At 41.3% G+C, this 26,178-nt stretch overlaps 2 protein-coding genes across 4 annotated transcripts; one reads left to right on the plus strand and one right to left on the minus strand.

Annotated features, from left to right (window-relative positions):
- Positions 1-544: 544 nt before the first annotated feature.
- On the plus strand, positions 545-13,099 carry GLT8D2 (glycosyltransferase 8 domain containing 2). Its single transcript, XM_035126933.3, has 10 exons — positions 545-952; positions 4,062-4,104; positions 5,619-5,717; positions 6,591-6,759; positions 8,080-8,197; positions 9,013-9,097; positions 9,375-9,487; positions 10,084-10,250; positions 11,120-11,232; positions 11,893-13,099. Exons 2-10 carry the CDS (start codon positions 4,086-4,088, stop codon positions 12,063-12,065), a joined length of 1,056 nt encoding a protein of 351 aa, XP_034982824.1. The 5' UTR covers positions 545-952; positions 4,062-4,085; the 3' UTR covers positions 12,066-13,099.
- On the minus strand, positions 12,458-26,090 carry TDG (thymine DNA glycosylase). Of its 3 annotated transcripts, XM_088676755.1 has the most exons (11): positions 25,351-25,466; positions 23,149-23,170; positions 22,362-22,504; positions 20,711-20,919; positions 19,634-19,703; positions 19,096-19,231; positions 18,928-19,010; positions 18,745-18,839; positions 18,314-18,485; positions 16,827-16,955; positions 12,458-15,351 (listed from the first exon to the last, which is right to left on the minus strand). In XM_088676755.1, exons 3-11 carry the CDS (start codon positions 22,453-22,455, stop codon positions 15,215-15,217), a joined length of 1,125 nt encoding a protein of 374 aa, XP_088532881.1. In that variant the 5' UTR covers positions 22,456-22,504; positions 23,149-23,170; positions 25,351-25,466; the 3' UTR covers positions 12,458-15,214. The 3 variants fall into 3 exon arrangements, with proteins under 3 accessions (XP_088532881.1, XP_088532880.1, XP_034982822.1); XM_088676754.1 differs by lacking the exons at positions 23,149-23,170; positions 25,351-25,466 and adding an exon at positions 25,530-26,090; XM_035126931.3 differs by lacking the exon at positions 23,149-23,170 and having other exon boundaries at positions 25,351-25,547.
- Between the last annotated feature and the right edge of the window lie 88 nt (positions 26,091-26,178).

A 26,178-nucleotide genomic window follows, 5' to 3' on the forward strand; every position in this document is an offset into this window, starting at 1 on the left:
CCATAGGCTTGGGCCTATAATGCTGTTAGCCTTTGAGAAATTGTGTACAGTGCTGGTGTCTACTTAACTTCAATGGGGAGTGTGTTCCACAAGGCGGGCGGCACTGCATTTAAGGATCTAGTCTGAGCTATTTATGAACATATATGCTGTACATTGAACGAAATACCCATCTCCCCATACGTGGTTCCCCACCACCCCAGTAACAGCATGCATGTAGGCTGGGTGCACATTCAAAGCACATTATTTCCCTCAAAGAATTCTGGACACAGTAGTTTGTTAAGGGTTGCTGGGAATTGCAGCTACAGTGGGTAAACTACAGTGCCCAGAATTCTTTGAGTGAAATGATGTGCTTTGGATATGCATTAAAGGTATAGATTATTATTTCATAAACAATAAATACAGTTCCCTGTCCTTCAGCTGAGCTTCCTTCCAACTGGTAAGATGCTGCCCTGTTCATGACGACCAAGGATCAGTATTAAACGCAACTGTAATCTGAGCTCAGGACTGTTGCTGAAGTTTCTTCTTTTCCACTCTCTGGAATTTTCTGTCCGATGAGGATCAACCAGAGTGGGAGGAGGAAAAGTCCGCCACTTCTGGAGCCAAGCATCGTTCGGCACATCTGGAAGCAGTTTATGTGTCTCTCTCCACATAAACTCCAGCAGGGCAACGTCTAGATTCTGGGTAGCTACGTAGCAGCAAAGAAAGAAAAGAAAAAGCAGTCCCAAGTCAACCACAAAAGAATTTTGAAAGACACTCCTCCATCAAAGTACTTTTGCAGGAACCGCAGAGGACCTTCAAAACTCTCAGCTGCAGGATTTCAACGGCGATCCCACGAAAGGGGAAGTTCTGGAGTGAATGTTGACGGCACTGGACCATCCAGCTACCTAGGGAACTTGCCTTGCAGTTATTTCTTTCTGGAGAAAATTCCCTATTGCCGAGCTGCCTTTGAAAGGTAAAACATTTAATTCTGCAGGAAAGTGTGGCAGTCACAGTTTCCGTTTCTGCCCCCCCGCCCCCGCTGCACTCTCTAGTTTTGTTATATGACCTTGCAATCGTGTCTGGAGATTGTCAATATTCAGTAACCATTTCCCAAGTGTTCCAATAAATGTATTAAAAGCAATGAACTGACATGATCTCATTTTCCAAAAATGAAACCTCCTGCCCCCTCCCTACACATATTAAACAAATAGTGCTGTGTTTTTTTTACTATGTGTCTCCTAAAGTTCAGATCCTAGATTTTAGAATCTGGTGCAAGTTACACAGATTAAGGTTGTTTCATGCGAAAACACTTGTACTGTAGCTTCAATGACTGCAGATGGTTTGGGGCACCAGTGATGTTTTATTTACTTACAGTAATTACTGAGTAGAGTTTCCATGCTTGAAAATGGAAAATGCATGTTTCTTGTGTGCCAAAAAAGAGGTCTCAGATATATGATATTTTCTTGGATCAAAATGAGTTAGTTCTTTGTGTGTTACTGAAACCTGGTTGTATACGCAGTTCTGAGAGCACTGTTCCACATGGGGCGGGGATTTATTTAATTGTTTATTCTGGTGGTGAGCAAACCCTCCAAAATTCTATCCTTTCGTTTTGGACAACCCCCATGGGAATCTCTCTTTCTCTTTCTTTCTCTCTCTCTCTCTCTCTCTCTCTCTCTCTCTCTCTCTCTCTCTCTCTCTCTCTGTGTGTGTGTGTGTGTGTGTGTGTGTGTGTGTGTGAGAGAGAGAGAGAGAGAGAGAGAGAAAGAAAGAGAGTCAGAATAACAAAGATAGAATTTACTAAATTAGAACAAAATAAAAGATTTAAAATCCAGATAAAGCTAACATATGTTTAAAACTATACAGATAATACTATCTTGTTTTTGTTTTTACTAAAACAACTAAAAAAAGTAAGCATTATTGATTAGATTAAATTAAAAGTAGGGAGATACATGTCGGAATGAATTTATGCCCTTAAAACTCAGAATCGCCACAATTGTCTGAAATGAATTTCAGATATTTTTTGGTAAAGCTGGAGGCATTCACTGCAAAAGGAAATGCTACTTTCTATGTTGCGAACTGACAAGTTCCTTGTAGCAGAAAGCTTATTTTTTCCTTCTGCAATATTTCAGGAACAAAAATATCTACATGTAATTACAGTATTGATGAATCACTATAAGAGACGATATCATCTTATTATAGAAAATCAAATATAGGATCATAAAAAAGTTTCAAATGAGAATTATAAAAATTTCATAATTTTACGGCTGGAGCTGTGGCAAGTAATGCCATCTCTGAGTAATTTGTTTATTTCCTTTAAATGGTGGCTGAATCTGATGCTGGTTAAATAGCTGAAATCAACGTAAACACAGACCCAAGCAATTATTTCCAAGCACAGTTCTTTCTGAGCACAAAGCTGAGATTTACAACTACAGGCCTCTATAAGCATAGATGGTATTATTCAATCGTGTGAAGGCCTTTCATGATCCCCCACCTTTTCCCCCTTTATACAACTTAGTCGAGGGGAGTTGTTGCCAGAGGCAAAAGGAAAGAGTTTAAAGAATTAAATGGAACCTGTAAAGCGAGATGAGCGCCGCAACCCCAGAGTATCTGTGACTGTCAGGAGTCCTTTACCTTTACCTTTTTATGTGGGGGTCCAGCCTTAAAGGTAAGGGTAAAGGGGCCCCTGACCATCAGGTCCTGTCGTGTCCGACTCTGGGGTTGCGGCGCTCATCTCGCTCTATAGGCCGAGGGAGTCGGCATTTGTCTGTAGACAGCTTCCTGGGTAATGTGGCCAGCATGACAAAGCTGCTTCTGGTGATCCAGAGCAGCACACGGAAACACCGTTTACCTTCCCACCGGAGCGGTCCCTATTTATCTACTTGCACTTTGATGTGCTTTCGAACTGCTAGGTGGGCAGGAGCTGGGACCGAGCAACGGGAGCTCACCCCGTTGCAGGGATTTGAACCGCTGACCTTCTGATCAGCAAGCCCTAGACTCTGTGGTTTAACCCACAGCGGCACCTGGATCCCACCTGTGACTGGACTTAACCGTCAGGAGTCCTTTACCTTTACCTTTTTATGTGGGGGTCCAGCCTTAGGGCTCACCAAGTTGTTCTCTGGGGAACTTTGGCCTTATAGGAGCGACTGTTTCTCTCTCCCACCTCCTGGGCCTCAGATATGTTAATCCAGTGTGCCATTGCTGTCCTCAAGCTATAGGGCATCTGTAGTTAGATCCTCTACATGTCTAGATATATGACAGATATGGGGGTTCCCTGACTGTGCATGACTATCAAAAGAAAGGTGGCTGGTTCTCATAATCCCCACTCAGAGCTGTAGCTTCCCTTATGGTACCATTCTCAGGCTCAGGCTGAGACTAACATAAGCTCAAGTTTTGCTGTATACAGAGGCAATATAGAAATTGGTTCAAGTGTAGATATATCAAATCAAAACAAATGCATGTATCACTCTCACAGCTCAGGTATATATAGTCGGGCCATAAGCTGGACCATCCTGCCCTGTGGTTTATATATCACAGAGGAACAGGAAGATTGTGCAGGTGAGGATAATGGATTCAACCCATATATCCTAGCCTAGCATGAATGGGGGAAAAGCAGATGTGGTAGGTATTGCACCACAGTGAAGACTCAGAAAGATGTCCATGTCTTTCCTACATCTTCTCAAAAAGGACTACTTCACATTTGTGGCTCTGCATTGAAGAATAAGACCAAGTTATTATGTTATTTTATTTTCTTTAATGGCAGAGGGTTAAATGCATTGAGATTGCTCCTGGAATGCACCTCTACCTCTGCTGGGTAGATTCAGGAACCCCCAAACTTCGGCCCTCCAGATGTTTTGGACTACAATTCCCATCTTCCCCGACCCCTGGTCCTGTTAGCTAGGGATCATGGGAGTTGTAGGCCAAAACATCTGGAGGACCGCAGTTTGGGGATGCGTGTTTAAGATGCTTCCTATTCAAGTCAAAGGCAAAACCTAACGTTATCGGGGTTTCAGCCTGTAACGTTTAGTACAGTGGATTATTTTTGCCTTCTCATCTTTGTCTCCTATTTCTTCTTTCGACCACAGATTGAGACCAAAAGAAAGGACCATATGGCTCTCTTACGAAAAAGTAAGACACCTTTGGGGGCGGGGAGTTGATTTAAATAATTAGATACCTGGTTTGGAACTGAAGTCTGTAGAGGAGTCCCTGCTAGTGGTAGGGGGGGTAATAAGTTTTTGAATATCTGCAGCGTTGTCCGTAGATGGTTGCAGAGGTTGGCAGCAAGGCAATAGTGAGGAGCACCCGGTGTTCAGTATCAGGACCTGGGACAGCACACCGAGGGAGCTAAGACCTTCCCCTTTCCACCTCATGCTGCTGCTTCCAACTGGGATGATGAGTCAGCCTAGTAGCAGTTTCCATGCTTGAAAATGGAAAATGCATGTTTCTTGTGTGCCAAAAAAGAGGTCTCAGATATATGATATTTTCTTGGATCAAAATGAGTTAGTTCTTTGTGTGTTACTGAAACCTGGTTGTATACGCAGTTCTGAGAGCACTGTTCCACATGGGGCGGGGATTTATTTAATTGTTTATTCTGGTGGTGAGCAAACCCTCCAAAATTCTATCCTTTCGTTTTGGACAACCCCCATGGGAATCTCTCTTTCTCTTTCTTTCTCTCTCTCTCTCTCTCTCTCTGTGTGTGTGTGTGTGTGTGTGTGTGTGTGTGTGAGAGAGAGAGAGAGAGAGAGAGAGAGAGAGAGAGAGAGAGAGAGAAAGAGAGTCAGAATAACAAAGATAGAATTTTTTTTCCAACTGGGATGATGAGTCAGCCTAGTAGCAGGAGGAGCAAGGGAAGGACGTCAGAAGTGGCCATCTGCTGGTCTGGGAATCAGCTGGTGCCACCCCATCCTGGCTGACTCTTCACGCTAATCAATAGCAGCAGATTACCAGGCCAGTCGCCACTTGTGGCCGCCTTCCCATGCTCCAAATTGGTGGCAGTCGAAACTGGCTGGTGAGGAAGGAGGTAGCCAGTAGCAGCGCTGGCCAGTCTGGGATGCTCAGAGGCAGGGGCCCCAAGACCGGCAGGTGGAGGAGCCAGGAGCCAGCAGTCAGAGCAAGGTGGCTGCTAGGGTGCTGCTGTAGCCTGTTATGGGGCTACTCATCCACTGCCTCTTGTCATGTTGTAGTTTGCAGAGCCAAACAAACAAACTGTAGTGTGATGATACTCTTACGTTTTTATTATATGTGAGAAATCTATTACTCGAGGGAGTGAACCTCATCGAGACCTAGGGTTGACAGACTCAATAGAGGACAGGACTTCTGTGCCTTTAATTGCCCTGCTCTCTTTTGAGTCTGGAAACCTTAAAGAGAAACCAGCAGACCCTTTGTTTAATTTCCAAGCAAAGGGTCTGCTGGTTTCTCTTTAAGGTTTCCAGACTCAAAAGAGAGCAGGGCAATTAAAGGCACAGAAGTCCTGTCCTCTATTGAGTCTGGCAACCCTATCGGGATCCTACTTCTGAGCAATTAAGATTGCACTGTCAAGTTGCAGGCTGAAATACACTTAAGCCCCATCAAATTCTGAGTAAACATGCTTAGGATTGTTACTGGGAATATAATATTATTAACCAGCTTCTTTTCCATTTCAGTCAATCAAATCCTACTGTTCCTTCTTGTTTTGACTCTCTGTGCCATTCTGTATAATAAAGTTCACAAGATGCCATCCACCATGCTCAGGAATGATCCAGGTAGGCCCCCTTAGTCAGAATCTGTTTCTTTTTATACATTGCCAAGACTGAATAATTTCTGTTTGTAATACAGGATAATACAATCCATGCTTCTGTCGCTTTCCCTCTGTTAATATTGTTTCTGTACCTTTTTCAGCTCTTGGTGGCTGACAATATTTCAGGCCTAGTTGCCATATTTCCTTATACTGATGTTCTTACATGGGATAAGAAAGTGACTTCTGCATAGGTGTGAGCGCAGGTACAATATCAGAAGGAAATACAGCAGCCAGGAACATCAGTTATGCAAAATGTAACAAACCTAAGTGGCACATTAGGAGATAAACATGCCAATTTCATTTAGGCTGTCTTATTGTTTGTTTGTTTGTTTGTTGATCTGCATATGCACACATACATTCTATACCACTAAATCAATAAAAAATATATTCTCAAAGTGGTGTACATAAAATCAATATGAAATTAAAGGTAAAAAAAACACAAAGAAGGGCAAAGAACAGAGCAACAGAAAGCAGGGTCATGTGGCAAGGTAACCTTGTGTAAATAAAAATGTTTTAAAATGGTGCCTAAAACTAAACATGGAAGACGCCTGCCTAATATACAAGGGCAGTGAATTCCACAGATACTCAGATAGAACTGACTTTCAGCAACACTGTCAGGGATTCTTAGCTGAGATTCTTGCATTGCAGGCAGGAAGATTAGATGCCTCTTGGGGTCCCTCCCAGCCCTAAAATGCTATTACCGGTATTCTGTGAACACTACTCTACCCCACTCTTTAAGGGACTTCCATAAAGTGCTGGTTGTAGCAGAACGACATAAATTGTGTGTAACAACACATATGGTGGTGGTTGTTACTCTTTTTGTTGTTATTATTACCAGATGATTTGGAAAGCCCTGAGGAAATGGAAGAAGAAATCCCTGTGGTGATATGTGCTGCTGCAGGCAGAATGGGTGCAGCGATAGCAGCAATCAGCAGCATTTACAGCAACACCGATTCCAATGTCTTGTTCTACGTAGTTGGACTAAAGAATGGCATTCCACATATCAGGTGAAAATAATGTGATGGGGAAATACAGGGCTCATTTCTATACTTAGGATCCGGCAGCTGATGAGCCATGTAACCTGATGGATGCCCCACATGGGAATGGCTGAGGAAGCAGAGCAGTAGGAGTCCTGCTGGGGTGATGTCAAAGCCAGTGATGGACAACCTTTTGAGCTTGGTGTGTCAAAATTCGCCAAAAAACCGAGCATAACTCGGGTGGTGTGTCACTTCGAGAAAAAAAACCATAATTTCGTGATATTTATAGTTTAAATAACAAAAATGTATAATTGTAATATATAACTGTATTTAATAAACAAAAAACTAATTATTTAACCAAACCAAGCCAAAAAACCATTATTTATCACAAAGTGCCCAGAGTTGTTGAACTTTTTGGGGGGAGCTGCTGACCAAAGTTTTGGAGGGTTTTTTGGGGGGGTGCAAAGGTTGCTTTGCTTTTTGGGGGGGTACCCCAAAGCTGCTGCACTTTTTTGGGGGGGGGAAGAGAACAGAAATAAATGACGAATAATACCTTCACTGGAACTAACACGCAGCACTGACATAGTCTGCCAAAGCGCCAAAAAACCCAGCACAGATCGGGTTAAAAACGAACGCTGTTACACCCAATCATCGTCTGCCAAAGCACCAGAAAAAAACAGCACAGAAAGGGTTAAAAACAATTTCTGGCTACCAGCAACAACAACAACAAAAAAGGATCCGGGTTCTAACAGCGGAGACAAGCTGTAGTGGAGACAAGCTATAGCAGGAGCGGGAGAACAAATTGGGGGGGGGCAATGACAACAGTGCTAATGGGCCGATGGGGCGCGTGGCAGCAGTGAGTGCTCCGCGTGTCATGTCTGACATGCGTTTCATAGGTTCGCCATGACTGGTCTAAGCAGTCAAAAGACAATGAGCTGTTTCCTCAGCTCACTTTGTGCTAGTGTGTGACAGTGCAGGGCAAAACTATGTCTAAAGCTTAGTATTCTGGTGAGCCAGCTGAGCAAGGGGTGGGAGATCAAATATCTTCATCCTAGTACCTGTTTGAATTCCATATGGAAGGTCACACCAGTAAGCTGAAACGTTGGACACTTCAGGTGGCTGAAGAATGTCATTTGGAGTGCAGAGTTTGGGAGGGCTTAGAAATTGCCCATCATATTTTCTCCCACTATTCCATATTCCACCGTATTGCAGAAACAGTACCATGCAGAGAAATGGAGTGGACAATATGACCAGGGATAAGGGGGTAGAATGGGCGGCAAGGGATGCAACAATGACCCTCATTGCTTAAGGCGTTCTGTCACATATTCCTTTTTTCTCTTTTGCATCTAGAAAGTGGATTGAAAATTCCAAGCTGAAAGATATAAGGTTTAAAATTGTGGAATTCAACCCCATGGTGCTAAAAGGGAAAATGAGGCCAGATGCAGCGAGGCCCGAGTTACTTCAACCTGTGAGTATACAAACACCCGTAGAATTGGGGCCTCCAAACTTTTCGGGCCAGCAGGCACATTTCAAATTTCAATAAAGGTCTGTGGGCACCAGTCGCAAAGTGTCTGCCCTGGGGCACATAGCATAACACGAAAGGAGAGGGGTTTAGTCGTTGCTGCTCCCTTCCCAACAAACTCATTGTTTGTGGTGTGTTCTTCTGGTCCCGATAGTGGGAAACATGCAGTATTGATTGCACATAGATAACAATGCTGTTGCTGCCTAATAAGAGCAGGGAGTACCAGGGAAAATAGACACATTCATGGTCTCTTGTACATACAGCGCTTGTGCGCGCGCACACTTCCTGGACACATACAAGCCACAGACACACATGCATCTCAGAAAAGCCCCTCCAATCTCCCTGCAAACAAATCAGCCTGAAATATCAAAAAGATTGTCTGGGAGTGACCTAAATCTCTGCTGCATACTGCCTTCATCAGATCACACACCTGTGAGTGATGCTGGGACAAAGAAACAATGGGTACTCCTGCTTTCTGAAAACACAAAGGCTGGTTGTTACCCAGATCTTCTTTCCCTCCACCACTGAGGATTGGAGAGTTCATGTTTTCCAGGCAAGTTTGAGTCCAATAACCATTATTTGTTATAACTTAAACAAGCAAAACACAGAGACACCCCCCTATGCATTATGTGTTGTTAGAATGCACTCTACCCCCAACAGGATATTGCTTGAATGGTGAATATTTTAAACTGGACATATGGAATATAACGTTGAATGTCTTATGACTCCTACTTTGCTGACTCCCTTTTTAAATTCAACAGCTAAACTTTGTGCGGTTTTACCTCCCCCTGCTTATCCATGAACATGAAAAAGTGATATATCTCGACGATGATGTGATTGTGCAAGGTAAGTTGTTGTCCGGAAAAATAAGCCCTTGAAGGTTGAAAATCCCAACCAAAGCCTATATTCTGTAGGTCTATAGTCACTAAAAATGAGATCTGGAATGGATTCCTTTGCCCCGCCCTGTGCCCCAAATTTTGAAAACAGAGGTTTTAACGCTATGCACCAAAATCCTTAGAGGGTAGCAGGTTTTTGCATCAGAAACGGGTAAGCTGTAAAGACAGCTGACATGGTAATGAGTACAGACTTATGGGGCTTCTGAATAAGCCTGGCTTTTCTTTAGGTGACATCCAAGATTTGTATGACACCAAACTAGCCCATGGGCATGCGGCAGCTTTTTCGGATGACTGTGATTTGCCTTCCACTCATGAAATTGTGAGAAGCATTGGAATGCAGGTAAGAAGTCCATGCAGGACAAAAAAACTCATGTATTTCCTGACTCATTCTTCTGAATTCATATTTCTTCCCAATTCTTCTTCACATTAATCTCTGGGACCTGAGCGGGGGGGGGGAGGGGCATTGGAAAAATTGGATTTCTGGTGCTGCACTGGTATGAGGAAGGCAGGCTGAGAAACCTGCAGACCTTCTGGGAAAGCTCCATAAAAAGCCTGCAGAAAATCAGAGATGCTTGTCACAAGGAACTGGTGTTATCAACACAATGGGAATGAGCTATTTAATTGACTTTCAGCCTGTGTGACTCTTTACTACTTGCATCAAGCAATGGATTCTGCAATTATATTTTATTTTCCATGTTCACAATGTTGTCTTTCAATCTGTTGTGACCCACCATGATATGAATCCTAGTAAAATAAAAATAAATACAAGCTAATAAACTTGCCTCCCCAAGTCCTTTCCCATCTACAAACATGTCTTCTGTTCTCTTCCTCCACTGAAAACCTGGGACACGGAATGAGCTAGTACCACTCACATATATAAACTTTTGAGAATATCTAGGTTAATTTATAGTAATCACGTTTTGTTCTTCCCCCTAGAATACCTATATGGGGTTTCTGGACTACCGAAAACAAACCATTCGAGATCTTGGCATAAGTCCCAGCACGTGTTCCTTTAATCCTGGTGTCATTGTTGCAAATATGACGGAATGGAAGCACCAACGCATCACAAAGCAATTAGAAAAATGGATGCAGAAAAACGTAGAGTATGTATAAACAGTTCTCTCTCTCTCTCTGTCTCTCTCTCTCATATCCTCCCTGGATCTGAGGTGGACTAGCATACACACTGCAAATTCTCTGCTTGGTGTTCACAGCACGCTAGCTTGGGTGTTATGCTTGTGCCAGCAATACACTCAGCGTTTGAATGGACCATTAAAGGTGATCAATGTGATAGCTTTCTCATATGCCCCCTAGGAGAATAGTACTCTACATACAAGTTATGGGCTGGATTGATTCTGATGGTGTTTTTTTTTTAAAAAATAAAATAAAAATCTCAGTATCATCACAAAAAGCCCAGTCTTCAAGTCAATGATGTAGCAGACTAAACCCACCCCACAGTATTGTCTAAAGCAGGCATCGCCAAACTTGGTCCACCAGCTGTTTTGAGACTACAACTCCCATCATCCCTAGCTAACAGGACCAGTGGTCAGGGAAGATGGGAATTGTAGTCCCAAAACAGCTGGAGGGCCAAGTTTGGCCATGCCTGGTCTAAAGGTACATGAGGCCACCAGCTTCCTGAAGCTAAACAGCTCTGGGTCTGGCCAGTGCTGGCTGTAGCAACACCTCAGGTTCCAAGATAGAAGAGGTTATAAATGCAAGAAAATTAAATCAGCTTCCTTTACTTCAGCACACTATTTTGGAAGGAAGGAATATGCTCAAAGAGCTTACCAATGATAGCATTTATACTATCATGTAATATTCTGGACTTGCAATCTTAAATGAAAAAGAATCCTAAGCTTCAGTTGCACAACTATTTCAAAAGCTCTTCTCATCTAAATGAATTGTGCTGTGCCTTGCTATTCATTGAAAAGGGATTCTAAACAGATCTTTCAATTCCCGTCGATATATTTTTCAGAGAAAATCTGTACAGCAGCACTCTTGCTGGAGGTGTGGCCACTTCCCCAATGCTCATTGTATTCCATGAGAAATATTCACATATTAATCCTTTATGGCATATCCGACATCTAGGTAAGTTTGAGACTCGAGTTGTGGTGTAAGCTGAAACAAAAATGCAAAAGGTCTTTAAGGGTTCCTTAGAATTATACTGTATTTGCTTCTTGCTACTGCACCTGTATAGTTTGGAGCTGGGCAGACTGCAAGAGATAGCACATACATCAGATTTCTTCTTTGCAAATTAGATCTGTTGTTCTCCCAAGACTGTGGTGCAAATGGGGCAGGGCATGCACAGGGAGATGAAATCCCGGTGCACACTAACAGGACAACTTCGTCTCAATCTATTTTGTTTAAAAATGTCTCAAAATTGCAGTTCTGTAAAGCCAATCCCCCTGCCCCCCCCCAGTATGCCATAAAGATAATAACAATTTATTTCTTACACCCTACCCATCTGGCCGGGCCTCCCCAGCCAAGCTTTCTGGAATTATTTAAATATAGCTACGGAGTGCGAACTAGCCATAGTTAAGTATTTACTGTAATCCTATGCCCACTTATATGGGAGCAAGTCCTGCTGAACTCAATGGGACTTACTTCTGAGTAGACATGGGTGGGATGGTGCTGCAAATGACAGAACGTTAAGCAAGTGTTTATGATGGAGGAAAGCCGCACTATTTTGTTTAGAGTTTTCCAGTAAGGGCTCTATAAAAATCTATCTAATCCCCCCCCCTCCCATAGGCTGGAGTCCAGATGCCAGGTACTCGGAGCACTTTCTTCATGAAGCCAAGTTACTTCACTGGAATGGAAGATACAAGCCTTGGGATCACCCTAGTGTTCACACTGACCTGTGGGAAAAGTGGTTTGTTCCTGACCCTTCAGGAACTTTTAAATTGATTCGTCCCAATAGCTGATGCTGCCATTTACATTTTTAAAGGTTCAGGATCAGTCATTTGCAGCCTGCACAAGATACTTCATTCTATGCAATACTTTGTGATGCGAGTTCACCTCCTTTGTTGCATATAAAGCTGCTGCATAAGTCTGTAACTAAAAGCATGGCTCAAAACGGAAGAGTTCATTGAGGCCCTAATGAAACAATCACAGTTTGGGGAAGCTTCAAGGGCTACAAGGCTTAGGGGAAGTACTTTATTAAAACAGGGACTACATTTTAAGTCATACTCTGTAAATAAAGTTTGTTTCTTGCTGAGAGACAAAATACTGTTCCTTGCAGACTTTTTGTAACACTTTTTGAATAAAAATAAGGTTCCCCTGAAGTATACATTATGAAGTCAAACTAAAACCAAAATTAAACATCCGTTCTTTTATTTATTTCAAATAATTTATCCATTTCTTCTTTTCAACAGCACAAACAATTCAGCATTAAGACTTTTATTAAACAACGCCACAATTAAGCACCAGAAGATACTGCAACAATTCCTGGTTTGTTTGTTTTTTTGCAAGAAATTGGCAGATCAGAAGTGTTCAATACAATTTTTAAAAGCACCATGTTTGAGAATAGACGTGCATTCACATTTCATTACCCTGTTGGTAATCTAATGGATGCTCTTTTAAGTAAGATGTTCCCCTTTCACACTTAACTAAAGTTACTACTGAGCTGTCCACCACCTGTGGCAATATAGCTTTGTTAAAACTAAAAAATTGTTTCAGATCCCTGATGCAAGGCACTTCAAGCACTTGCAAGAAAGTGTCCATGTAAACAGCGATACATTAAAAAAAACAACCCTTAAAAAACCTAAGGCTGTAATCCTGAACACACTTACTAGGGAGTAAATCCCACTGAACACAGGAGGGCTTAATTCTGAGTAAACATGCATAGAACTGTGCTGCAAGAGAATCATTTTATAGATAGTTGACCAGATAATGAAAAGTTCCCACAGCAACTAAACGACATGATCAGAACCAGAATATACACCTCAATCTTTTTTTTTTTAAACAACAATGTTGTGTTTGTGGATTAAAGCACATGATTTTGGAGGGAGATCACAAACATGCTTATCTCTCAATGAGCAGCAAGTCAAAACACTATGTAAGGTTCAAAGCTGCTAGCAAGCTATGGATCTACTTTAAATCGATCCACTCAACCCATTGTTCTTGATCCAAACACACACAAGACATTTTTAAATAAATCCAGCTTTTCGTGGTATACTTAAATAGTGATCTAGACTATGTACACATTATGGAGACACAGTTCTTGCGCATAATTCAAGTATCCGAAGCACCTAATCAGCAGATGACCAAAACTTCAGTTTGATCCTCTTATTGCTTTTACTTTTAAGCCACTTCCCCACTTGTGACAAAAAGGAGGTGTGGGGAAGAGAGATGGAAGCAAATTATTAGGCACAGACAGAACAAACACTCCCAACATCAGTTTAAGGATATCCAAAGACATTGAGCACGATCCACTTGCATTGTGGGCTCAAAACTTGCAAGCAAAGAATTCCAATAGAGCTAAAACGGAGGCTGTTTTCTCCCTCCTCCACCTGTGCATACAAGGCAGTGCAAAGGAATGTTAAGAGGGGAAAGGAGCACATCTCCTTCACTTTTTCCCGAACTTTTGCAAGGCATGGAGAGAAGGGACTCAATAGGTCTGTGGAAATGCACAGAGACTTTCCATTTCTCCCAACATGCCATAGCACTGCCTGTATGAGTGCCCATGAGTAGGAGGGGAGGACAGGGCAAGCTTACTGAAATCTTCCACATGCAGGTGCTGTGCCTGCAATGCAATGTCATTGTGCCCCAAACCATTAGGAAATGTTTTGTAGGTGGGCAATTGTCCATTTCCTAGGGTAGGCTTGTAGCTGCCTGAATGTCACACTACCACCATCGTTTTGGCCAGCAAGATGTGGAATGTGATGTATCCTAAAAATAAAAAATGCTGAATTCTGATGAAGCTTCTTCAGATCAACCCTCTCTTGCCCCCAGTTCCTTTCCAATGTTTTCCTCCTCCTGTGGCATGTATGAATTTTAAAAGCCTATATAGTGGTACCTTGGTTCTCGAACGGCTTAGTTGTCGAACAAATCGGCTCTCGAATGCCGCAAACCCGGAGGTTAGTGTTCCGGTTTGCAAACATTTTTCGGAAGCCAAATGTCTGACGTGGCTTCCGCTTGAGTGCAGGAAGCTCCTGCAGCCAATCAGAAGCCGCACCTTGGTTTTTGAATAGTTTCGGGAGTCGAACTCACTCCCGGAACGGATTAAGTCCGAGAACCAAGGTACCACTGTACAGAGCATACATATATCCTTCTTAAGGTGGTTCTCTATTCTGGCCAAAAGTTATCTTGAAACACTAAATCAGGGTTGGGGATCATGTGCCGTTCAATATATTGTTGGGCTACAACTCCAGTCATCCTGGGCTATTGGCCATGCAATCTGGGGCTGATGGGATTTGGATTCCAAAAACATCTGGATGACCACTGGTTCCCCAGCTCTAAATCCCCAACTGAAAGAAGTGCCACAACTTTCAGTTGCTTTTCAGAGATCACTGTGAAAGGCTGTTAAAATGTTGGATTTTAGAATCCCTTATGGGCCAAGATTACCCTCAAAATCTGAATCTGAAGCAGTGCCCTTACACTAAGGGGAATCCACTTGCTCTTAGTGACATCAGCAAGCAGTCTCCTTAGATGGACTAACACACATATGAAATATCCCAACACATGAAAGGAAAAGTTAAAAATGTACGTTCACAAACTACATTACAAAATACAGATTTAAAACAAAACCAAAATAGAAAAAAGAAAAAAGGTTTTCACCAATGAGAAGTCAGTTTTCTAAAACTGCAACTATGGAACAATTTAAATACAAAAGTCTCATACAAAATAAGAAAGAGAGAGAGAAACAGGGAAGCCTCATCTCTTAAAAAACATTTTCTTTTAAGTGACCTGATTCATAGTTCTAAATCTACAAACACAAATGGTTATCATAAGAGAGAACTAAGAGGTAAAATGCTATTTAAAAATGCTTCAGTTGGAGAACTGAGGTACCATTCTTGACATGTGCATTTTAAAAAACTCCAGCAGAAGTTACGCTTGGCTTAAAAGGCAGCCTTTAAGCATTGCTTCCTTCTTCCTCTTGTGGTCTAGAATTCCTGAAATCTGGAATCTGATCTGTGAACGATTGTGTCATCCACTGTCCATTGGGGACATCTCCAAAGGAAGATCCACTGCTGTACTCTGCACTGGTTGCTGCAGGAAAACAAACCAAAATGACTTAATCGTTTAGTTGGTGCTCTGGCTGAAGGAATAAAAGGCATTTTCCCAAATGTGCTGCTTACAGATTTTGCCCACCAGGGGGCATCTATTCGTCTGTTTGACTGTAGCTGGGGGGTGGCTGAGGGTAGCCACCTCAGGGAAACTCTACCCAGGCATGTCCAAAGTCCGTTTTGGGGGCCGGTTGATTTAATCCAGCCCACGTGGCAATATATGTCCTGGGGTAAAATCCTTTAAAAAGCTTAACAACTTTGGGGTTAAATCCTAAGAAAAGCTCAACAACTTTGGGGGAAACTTAAATCCTAAGAAAAGCTCAACAACTTTGGGGGAAACTTAAATCCTAAAAAAAGCTCAACAATTTTGGTTGTTCACTTCATCACATCTGACCCTCTTTGAAAAAAGTTTGGGCACCCCTGTGAGTCCAACCCATTTCCCCACCATGAAATTTTCAGCTACAAAAGCCAGCCAGCTGCTATCCATTTAAAAAGAAGTTAAACATGTACACAACTTAAAGCAACTGACTTACTCAATCCATTTCATTAAGAAAACAATTAAAAAAAAACTAAAGATGGCCATATTTTAGCCAATTCTCCTATAAGAAAGTAAGTGTGCTTCAAGAATTCTATGCCTTCCTCCAAGGCATTCCTGTTGGTCTGTTTTCCACTGGAAGAGAAATACTTCCCTATCAAATGTCCCATCTTTGGAAGGAGTCTCACTTTGTGCTGACATTAATTATTGGGTTAGTGCCATTACTTTTTATTTGTTTTTTAGATGGTATTTTAACAAAGAGTTTTGATCTTATGCAGCTCTGGTTCTACTATCTGGTTTAGTGCTCTGCTGCTTCATAAATGATTGTTTATTGTATTTGTAGTTTCATTTTTATTTGTGAGCCATTATGAGAATCACTTGGGGCTGAAGAGCAAGACAGAAAATAAATGGAATTAAAAAGCACAACTGGCACTTAAAATTTGTATTTTGTTATTTTATTTCACTGAAGGTGATAAATAAGTCAAATAACCATGAGAAACTTTTTGGATTTGCTATTTCTCACTAATTTACCATTTCCCCCAACGGTACCCCTAGACCCTCTGGCATTAGCACTGCTGCTGCTGTGGCTGCTGTTGCTTATCATTATTATCATTATCTTACAAGTGATAAATTGAGAGAGTGAAAGACAAATAAAATATATGGCAACTGAAAAGACTGAATTTTACTTACACAGATTTATACATGCTTCTAAACACTGGATTTTACAAGTAGATATAAAGAGTTACATGTGAATGCAGAATGTGACTTCTACTTTATAACACCTAAATAGTTTATACTTTTGCATTCAGTTCCAAATGCAGTGTTGTACTTGTCTAACAAAAGAAATTAATAGAACCAATCCTAATTATCTTCTGCAACATGGATTAAAATGAAGAGAAAACAAAATATTCCCTATACTCTACCTGTTCCATTTGAAGGGAAGGTACATGGTTCACCATCCTTGGCTGTTTTCTCACCACAAGCACCCCCGTAAGCTGCTTCATAACCCGGATCATATTTTTCTTCTTTGACAGCCATTTTCTTAGCATCCTCTGAAGAAATACACACACACACACATTGAAAGCTTAAATCAAATCTCTAACCAGACATGAACAAGTGGATATATGAGAAACAAAAATGGAATATAATACATGATCATAGTGGAGAGACCTTAATATGGACATGGATGGGAAACAGTATGATACAATATGGAGTAATGTTGGTGAGAATCAATAAAAAGAAGAAATATGGCTAACACGTATAAATAATTACAGTATTTAGAGGACCTATCTTGGGCTTTCCATGAAATAAACCAAATGATGACTATGAGACACTGTAACTTGGAGGAAATATTGTTTAACAGTGAAGTAGATAGTTCATATTGACTGATGGTTTTAAACAATTTTATATTCTTTCTGTACATGACCAGTACAGTGGAACCTTGGTTCTCGAATGGCTTAGTCGATGAACAAATCGGCTCCCAAGTGCTGAAAACCCAGAAGTGTGTATTCCGGTTTTCAAACGTTTTTTGGAAGCTGAACGTCCGATGCGGCTGTCGGTTATTGTTTCTCTGGCGCCTGCACCAATAGGAAGCCGTGCCTTGGTTTTCAAACATTTTGGGAGTCGAATGGCCTTCCGGAACAAATTAAGTTCGAGAACCAAGGTCGCACTGTAGATGGAAAATCGGAAGTCCCTCTTTTGTCATTTTTGCTAATGTTTCTCTGTTTCTGCTTTCTTTGTTTTCTCTCTCTCTCCTCTCTCTTTATCTCTCTTGCCTCTTTCTCTTTTTCTTCTTTTTCTTGTTTTGTATCTTAGGTAACTGTAACCTTATTGTACGGTATTATGGGGAAATCTCAATAAAAACCTTACTGAGAAAAATAAATCAGATTTAAACTCTCGACTTAAGCATATGAGGAGTCTTTCAACAGGATAACACTGTTATCCTATTCAGAAGGCATATTCTAATTATACCCTTATTGTATATTACAGGCATCCCCAAACTGCGGCCCTCCAGATGTTTTGGCCTACAACTCCCATGATCCCTAGCTAACAGGACCAGTGGTCAGGGAAGATGGGAATTGTAGTCCAAAACATCTGGAGGGCCGAAGTTTGGGGATGCCTGGTATATTATATACTGTAATATCCAGTATAAAGTAGAATTTTAAGGAATTACAAGTTACAAGACTTCCAAAATGTATTAAAATCTTTGTATTTGCTCTCTCGTTAAACTGTTTAAGGAATAGTTTCACAGAAGAAATCATGCATAAGTTTATGACTTTTGTTTAAATTACGTCAGAACTGCAGTCTTTCCGGTTACAGCACTGAGCAGCTGCCCAGGCCCACTTTATTTTTCTTATGTGGATTAGGTCTTTTGAGCAAATCCTGGTTATTCTGGCTTTGTAAGCTATACCTTGTGCTAGCTGCAAGTCAAATGTGTATTGCACTTCCTGGACCTCTGTATTTGACGCGACACCCTTCAGCTGATCCCTTAGGTCTTTCAGCTTGATGTAATAATGAACTTTATCTTGTGCACGAGGAAACTGAGCACATCTTGCACTGGATGAGGGCATAACATAGCAAAGCTGTAAAAAGGAAACAATATCAAAACAGAAGGCAATGTTAAATCAGAAGCCTCCAAACTGATAGAGCATTTTTAAAAACACCAACTTTGTTTCAAAAACTTCCATAATCTCACTCACAGGTAATGAAATCTTAAATTCTAAGAAAATAGTTTTGAATAGGAGTGTTTTTCTTCTCCATCGGTGCAAGTTTATATCAATTCATTCTTCCACAAATTGTAAGATTCAGTGTTTTTATTTCATAACCATGACAGGAACTTACTGTTTCTGTGTCTGGAACCTTATGTGGCTGGAGTCCAAATTCCAACTTTTTAACCTTTACTCCAAAAACCTCTTTGCTGAAAATGTCATAAATGCCTAGTCAAATTAAATATAAATTGACTGTTAGTCACAATACAATACCAGTGAAATCAATATGCAGAAATCTTGTATATAAAAGGCTCACATTTTCCATTAAAAACTGCTATTTTAGGTTGATACTTCTGCAATTTTTGCACCAGAATCCGTCCTCCTTCCCGAAACTCTTTGCTAAAAAGTGGGAGGAAAATATTAAGTTATATAAGAGGTCTGGAAATAAAAATGATCTATTTACGGAATTCTAACTTGACCCTACCTGGAAAGGTCCTTGCTCCCTGGTGTTGTCCTTTCCACCATGTTTGTAAACCCAATACCATATTTATGTGGCAAAGTGTGGTCATCCATATGATTCAACTGTTCTTCACTTAACCCAGACAAAAAGAGACACTTCCCTGTGGAGGCGGAAAACACATGATTCTTATAGTTTGTGTTACAATGCAGTCAACTTCTTATCACTGCTCAGACAACCAGTACTTGAACATCATGTCGTTTTTGGCTCTCGTATTGTATGCTTCCCACACAATTTGCCTCTGATGTTCTTGGAAGGAAGTGAGATAACTGAGATCTTCTCCTGTAGTATGTCACCGCTTGGCATTTCCCTTTTAGCATTAATGCTGCATATCCACTATTTTACATGCTCACCGTTTCCCCCATGCAGCCATTCACTACACGTCTTCTAGCAAAAGCCAAATCTTGCCCATGAGCTCATTTCTTTAGCCCTTCTACAATCAGAAAATGCAGAATTAAAACTGCATTCTCAAAAGTTTCAAGAGATCATAGGAGGATGAACTTACAGAAGTGATTTCCAGGTCCCGGGTAATGATGGCCTTTGTAGGCTGCCATTAAACCTGGATTTATACCAATCTAGAAAACAAAGGAACAATTAAATATTCTAATCTGTTCCTTGGAATAAATCAAAGTGCTTTGGATACTTTATATGCCCTGAATGGTTTAGGACTCGGTCGTCTACAAGGCTGCCTTTTGCTGTATGAGCCTGCCCGCCTATTAACATTATGCTCCTATGTGTTTGGTTTTATAACGTGGTTTTAATGCATTGGTTTTAACTGTCTCTATTTTCTTTGAATATATTTTAATGCTATTAGTAAGAGAGGATTGTTGCTGTTTTCCATTTCTGTTTTGGCTGTTTTCATATTTTTGGCAACTGACACTTAAAAATGGTTAAGTTGTGATTTTGTTCTGTTAGCTACCGTGAGCTTTTTTTTTGAGGAATGACAAGATACAAATGATTTAAATAAATAAAGACCTGTTTATCACTATAAATTGCTGGAGCAAAGCAGGGTATTTTTAACTAAAATGTGAAATATCTCAGAGACGACTTTCACTTTCCAGAAAATATAAAGTTAATGACTTATCTCATCAGCTCTTACAGATCTGTTGTATATACTTGAAATGTTTATGACAATGGGAAACCACTGTGCTAAAACAGAGGAAAATACTTGAAAACAGCTAAGGAAAAAGCAAAAGTGGAAATAGACCTCAATTATTTATTGGGAATGAGGAAATATCAGAAAGTGATCACTTTTTGTTCCCAGCCAATCTAGTAAAATGATCACTTGAAACAACAAATGATCCTTTTCTTATCATTTAAAAAGGAAGGGGGGTGATAAATTATCCTCATAGAGAAACTCCCAGGGAAAAAAACATTAAACTGTAGAGCCAAAAGGTCATAGAAGAGGAGGAGGTGTGTAACATTTCTATACAGAGCCCAAATCTATACAAAGGAAGAACAGAATGCTATTGTTGCAACAGACTAACACAGAAATCCCTTTGGGGTTTACTACAAAGTTGCTAACTGAAACGGCTGCAAAACAGTTATCTACACAGATATAACTTTCTTACATTTGACTTACAATTACAATATCCAAATTGAAGGTCAGTATATCAGGAAGAGTTTTGGTTAACAATTCAGCTTCAGATACGCCATTAAAACGATCTACTTTCCTTTTGACTTTAAAAGTATCTGTGATTTTTTCTTGTTTGCCTTTTGATTTGGCAACTTTAGCAGCAGGTTTCTTGGGTTCAGAAGTTTTGTTTTTTCTCTTTCTTCCTTTAACAGTTGCTGAAAAACAAAAGGAAATGACTTTTTATTATGTCTTTGGATATGGCAAAATTCTACTATTTATATCTATTTATATTATAATCAGAGATTATGTGAACTGTTACATTAAAAAATCTATTTCTAACTTATAAAATATCTATCAGCTAAACATGCCATCTACCAAATAATCTCAGCGAAAGTTGGAAGAACTCCAAATTTTTCTAACTTATCCATCCTGTTACTGCCATGAAAAGAGCATGAGATTGCGCTTGCTGATAATATTTATCTTTGGATAGATAAATATTACTAGATACCTGCTGGTACATGAAAGAATTTTTTAAAAAATGCCTTGCAAATGAGCTCTGAGCATCAAAACTGACCCCCAGTACCCATTTCTGGAGAAAGTACACAATAAAAAATTACTTGAGGAATCTTAACGTTATCCAAGTTTAGTTCTAGAGGTTGCTTTTACAAATAAATTAAATTTGCTATATAAATCACAAGGCTGCAAGGAAAGTTTGATTGCATCAAAACTTTTTGTGCATTAGCCTATGAAATGCCTTACTACATGGCAAACAATCATATACTGTAGTTATGTTGCAAACTAAGAAGTTGCATTATTAAATGTTATCTGGAAATATGTAACAATATCCAAGAATTGTAAGGGGACTGGTAATCTACTATTTTAAATATTGATGTAGAATAAACAAGTAAGACTAAATTTGTAATCATTAATACAATATGCTGGCCAACCAGAAAAAAATGGGATCATTTTCTGAACAACAAAACTGAATAAAAAGGGTTACATTGCCAATTTGAGATCAATGTAATGCATGGGTAGGCAAACTAAGGCCAGGGGGCCGGATCCGGCCCAATCACCTTCTAAATCTGGCCCACTGACAGTCCCAGGAATCAGCATGTTTTTACATTAGTAGAATGTGTGGTTTTATTTAAAATGCATCTTTGGATTATTTGTGGGGCCTGCCTGGTGTTTTTACATGAGTAGAATGTGTGCTTTTATTTAAAATGCATCTCTGGGTTATTTTGGGGGCATAGGAATTCATTCATTTCCCCCCAAAAAATGTAGTCCGGCCCTTCACAAGGTCTGAGGGACAATGCACCGGCCCCCTGCTGAAAACGTTTGTGACCCCTGATGTAGTGCATGTATGAATACCATGATATGGACAGGTTATGCAACTTATTCCCATAACTTCCACATTTACCATTTACTGTATACAACAGAAATGCAAGTATCTTAATGTAAACTGCTGCTTCATCAGTTATTAGAAAAAAATGTGCAAGCTCAAGCTGTAAAGAAAAAGGCACATTTTCACAACAAGCATTGGTTCAGTCAGCAATACCACCACTCTGAAGAATGAAGGTATCCAACTGTTTTCAGATATTCTAAAAGAAATATGTTCCTGCATATTTGCTTAAACATTTCAAGGAAAACTCTGAGACACCTTGAACAGGTTCTGGAACAAAGTCTGATTCCAAAGGCCCCTGAAGAGCTTCCTCTTCATTCATCATCTCCATGTTTGGAACTCCAGTCATCATTTGATGGAATGGAAAAGGATAAAATGCTGGTTGAAGGGCAGTATAATGTCTTAAAAAAAACAATTAAAAAGGTTAAAATTACTACCGTTTCAAATTATAAATCTGGAACAAATTATAAATCTGGAACAAAATTTCAAGTAGTACTTGACATGCAATTTCATGTCTAGTCTGGTGGATTTCTTTCATATTTGGCAACACGAGCACACAATTCTCATCTTATCTATTATATACTTCTGCTCCCACAGGATCACAGCCAAGGTCAGCAATAAGGGTACTTCCAGACAGGTGCTTGGTGTGGAATGGGTGCTCCTTAGGCATGCACATCTTTTGCAGCATTCACACTTCACAGGACATTGTTTGTTTAAAAATACCATTCTATACTTCCCCATTTAATTCAGACTTACCCTTTCCAATAAAAAATCCAATTAATTAAAAAAATGTTGCCAACAGCCAATTTGTGAGATTAACCTCCGTTCTGGAAGCACCCCAAGGTACCCATGAATAGTTGTGCTTGCTTTTTGTTTGTTAAATATATGATCAGAGTGGTAATAGGGTTGATTCTCAACATCTAAACACAAACAAATGATTTGGAGAGTTCCGTTTCCTGTTTGCATGATTTGGGAAAGCACAAAATACTGTCAATTGCTAATCAGGTCAGTGAGTCCCAACACAACATAGATTGGTCACACTAACCTGGTTCAAGCACTGGAAAACCCTACAAGCAGAGTAAAAGAAGTTACAACACACACTGAAAGGCACAACAATTCAATGAAGAAAAGACTGTAGAGCAGAGGTACTGCATTTGCCTTGCATGCTGAAAGCCACAGGGCTCAGTCCCCAGCACCTCCAGATTTGGTTGGGGAAGTCCCAAGCAAAGAGAGCTGCTGCAGGCCAAAACAGACCATCAGATGGATCAGTGGTCTGACTCAGAATAACACAGCTTCCCATGAGACTTCCTATTCTGCGAATAATAATAAAAAAGGTACCAATATGCTCATGCAAACTGCTGCTGGGAAAACTTGCTGTCATGGGTCAGATACTGTACTAGTTCCTATCCGCAGTTGAGTTCATAGACATGCCCCATATGCCGTTTATTTTAAGAGAATCTGAATTGGACCATTGCTGTTGTACTATAAAAAAGGAGGAACAACTAGCATCCTCAGCTCTACCCTCATTAAGGCAAGTTAGTTTCCACCTTAAGTGTAACTGAAAGAGGGCAGGGAAAAACCATCATTTCGCCACTCTTTACAAGTTCGTAAAGAAGCATTTTACTTTCTTGGGTTCCATGATCACTGCAGATGGTGACAGCAGTCACGAAATTAAAAGACGCCTGCTTCTTGGGAGAAAAGCAATGAAAAACCTAGACAGCACCTTAAAAAGCAGAGACATCACCTTGCCGACAAAGGTCCGTATAGTTAAAGCTATGGTTTTCCCAGTAGTAATGCATGGAAGTGAGAGCTGGACCATAAAGAAGGCTGATCACCGAAGGATTGATGCTTTTGAATTATGGTGCTGGAAGAGACTCTCGAGAGTCCCATGGACTGCAAGAAGACCAAACCTATCCATTCTGAAGGAAATCAGCCCTGAGTGTTCACTGGAAGGACAGATCCTGAAGTTGAGGCTCCAATACTTTGGCCACCTCATGAGAAGAGAAGACTCCCTGGAAAAGACCCTGATGTTGGGAAAGATGGAGGGCACAAGAAGGGGACGAGATGGTTGGAGAGTGTTCTCGAAGCTACCAACATGAGTCTGAGCAAACTGCAGGAGGCAGTGGAAGACAGGAGTGCCTGGCGTGCTATGGTCCATGGGGTCATGAAGAGTCGGACATGACTAAACGACTAAACAACAACAACAACAACAACAAAGATACTCATCCACATTATTTGATCCTGAATACACACCCATAGAAAGGATAATTGCTTTCCAAGGTAACAGGAACAGTTTTGAATACACATTTCTTTTTCTTGAATACACATTTCATGGAGGCCTAGTTCCACATGAACTGCTGCAAATTGGTAAACCTGTTTCTGGATTGTACCATTTGACACTGCAGGTGGAAGCTCACTTTACTACACACTCTTCAATTACACAGTCCCATCCCCTTACTTGTAGGAACTTTAGACACCAGAGGCTTCAAGCCTCTTTCTGACATGCCAGTTTTCTATGTATGGGCACTTTTTGATAATCTGAATCATTCCAAGCCCACCCAACCACCCACCCAGTCTGGTAGCAGCTTTGTATGTATGTATATGCCTCTCCCATATCAGTTTATGCCTTCCAACAATTCGCCTTCACTCCTCCATTGTCTCCAGAGACAGATGGCCACCAATCAATACGTATTTATGTGTGTTTGTAAATATTTATAACCCACCCTATAATGATCTCAGGACATGGTGCACAAGAACCATTTTTGAAAATTGCTATCAACAGCAGGTAAAAACAACAACAATAAAAAAACAACCACACACACACAGGGGAGTCATGACAGTAAAATGTGTGCAGTGAGCGGACCTAACAGATCTTGCTCCAATATTACACATGTGCTATTAAGTATATACGGTAGTGTGTGTGTGTGTGTGTGTGAGAGAGAGAGAGAGAGATGCAGCCCTCCATCCTTTGTGCATCTGCCTATGTATCAATAATATAAACACGCATTATAAATAACATAACAGAGGCGCCCCAGAGCCTCGCTCACTCCCCTCTCCACCTTCCCATTACGGCTCAGGCCTTGTCCTGCCTGTGGCAAGAGACCCTGGCTTGGAAGCCTTTTGTACTCGGCGCAGCCTCCTCCACGGCAGGAGGGGAGGCGACCATGGCCCCCTCCGCCCCAGAGGGACTTGGAAGCCCCCCTGCCCACCCGCTAGCTCGGCCTCGGCCTCCTTCCGCCCCATCTACCTGGGACCGGGCTCCTCGGCTTCCATTTCCGAGCGCTGGCGTCTCCCCGACGCCCACCTCCCCAGCTAGCGAAGGCCCGGTGAGAACTCGAGGCCTAGTCAGCGCCAGCCAAGCCCAACCTCCAAAACCCCGCGACCCCCGTCAACGCGCCTCCCCCTCCCCATGCTCGCGCGAGGTACCTTCTGCCGTCGACTCTCTCTGGTTCCGCGACGCCGGCGTGGGCTATCCGGCCGATAGAGGCATGAAAATTATAGACTGACACGCGGCGCGGCCTACCGTAGAAATCCGGGATGGAGAAACGTGGGACTACTACGATTTCAGCGACATAGGAAGCTTGCCTTTGCACCGTTGGCCGACGTGGCTCGGCGTTGCCTGGTCTGAAGGGTACCGGTAGCAGCGATCCGGGACCGTGGGTCTCAGGCTGGGTTCTCTCTCGCAGCCCTACCTGGGTGCGCCGGAGGGATGTGGGGCCAAACGTGGGACCTTATGCAGGCGGAGCTGAGGCACTCAGCTACGGCAATATTTTATTTTATTACTTCATTTTTTATTTTTATTTTTTGCTAAAAATGAGTAACTTTGTTCATTAGCCTTATTACAGCACTTCCGGTCTAAAAGTGAACGGCTCTCCTCGTTTATCTCCCGATGCGGAATATTTAGGGCTTCCCCCCAATATATACGTTACACTTTAGAGCAGGCGTGGAGCACCTAGGGCGACAACTACAGCCATGGGCGTCTTTCAAATCTTTCCTTGAATGAAAAGGCTACACGCTATTCCACATTTCTATATCTAGGGTGCTTTCAAGTTCCAGGAGAGGGGGAGGGGGGAAG

This window comes from Zootoca vivipara, chromosome 9 (genome assembly GCF_965207765.1).
Source record: "Zootoca vivipara chromosome 9, rZooViv2.hap1.1, whole genome shotgun sequence".
In the NCBI taxonomy this organism is placed as follows: domain Eukaryota; kingdom Metazoa; phylum Chordata; class Lepidosauria; order Squamata; family Lacertidae; genus Zootoca; species Zootoca vivipara.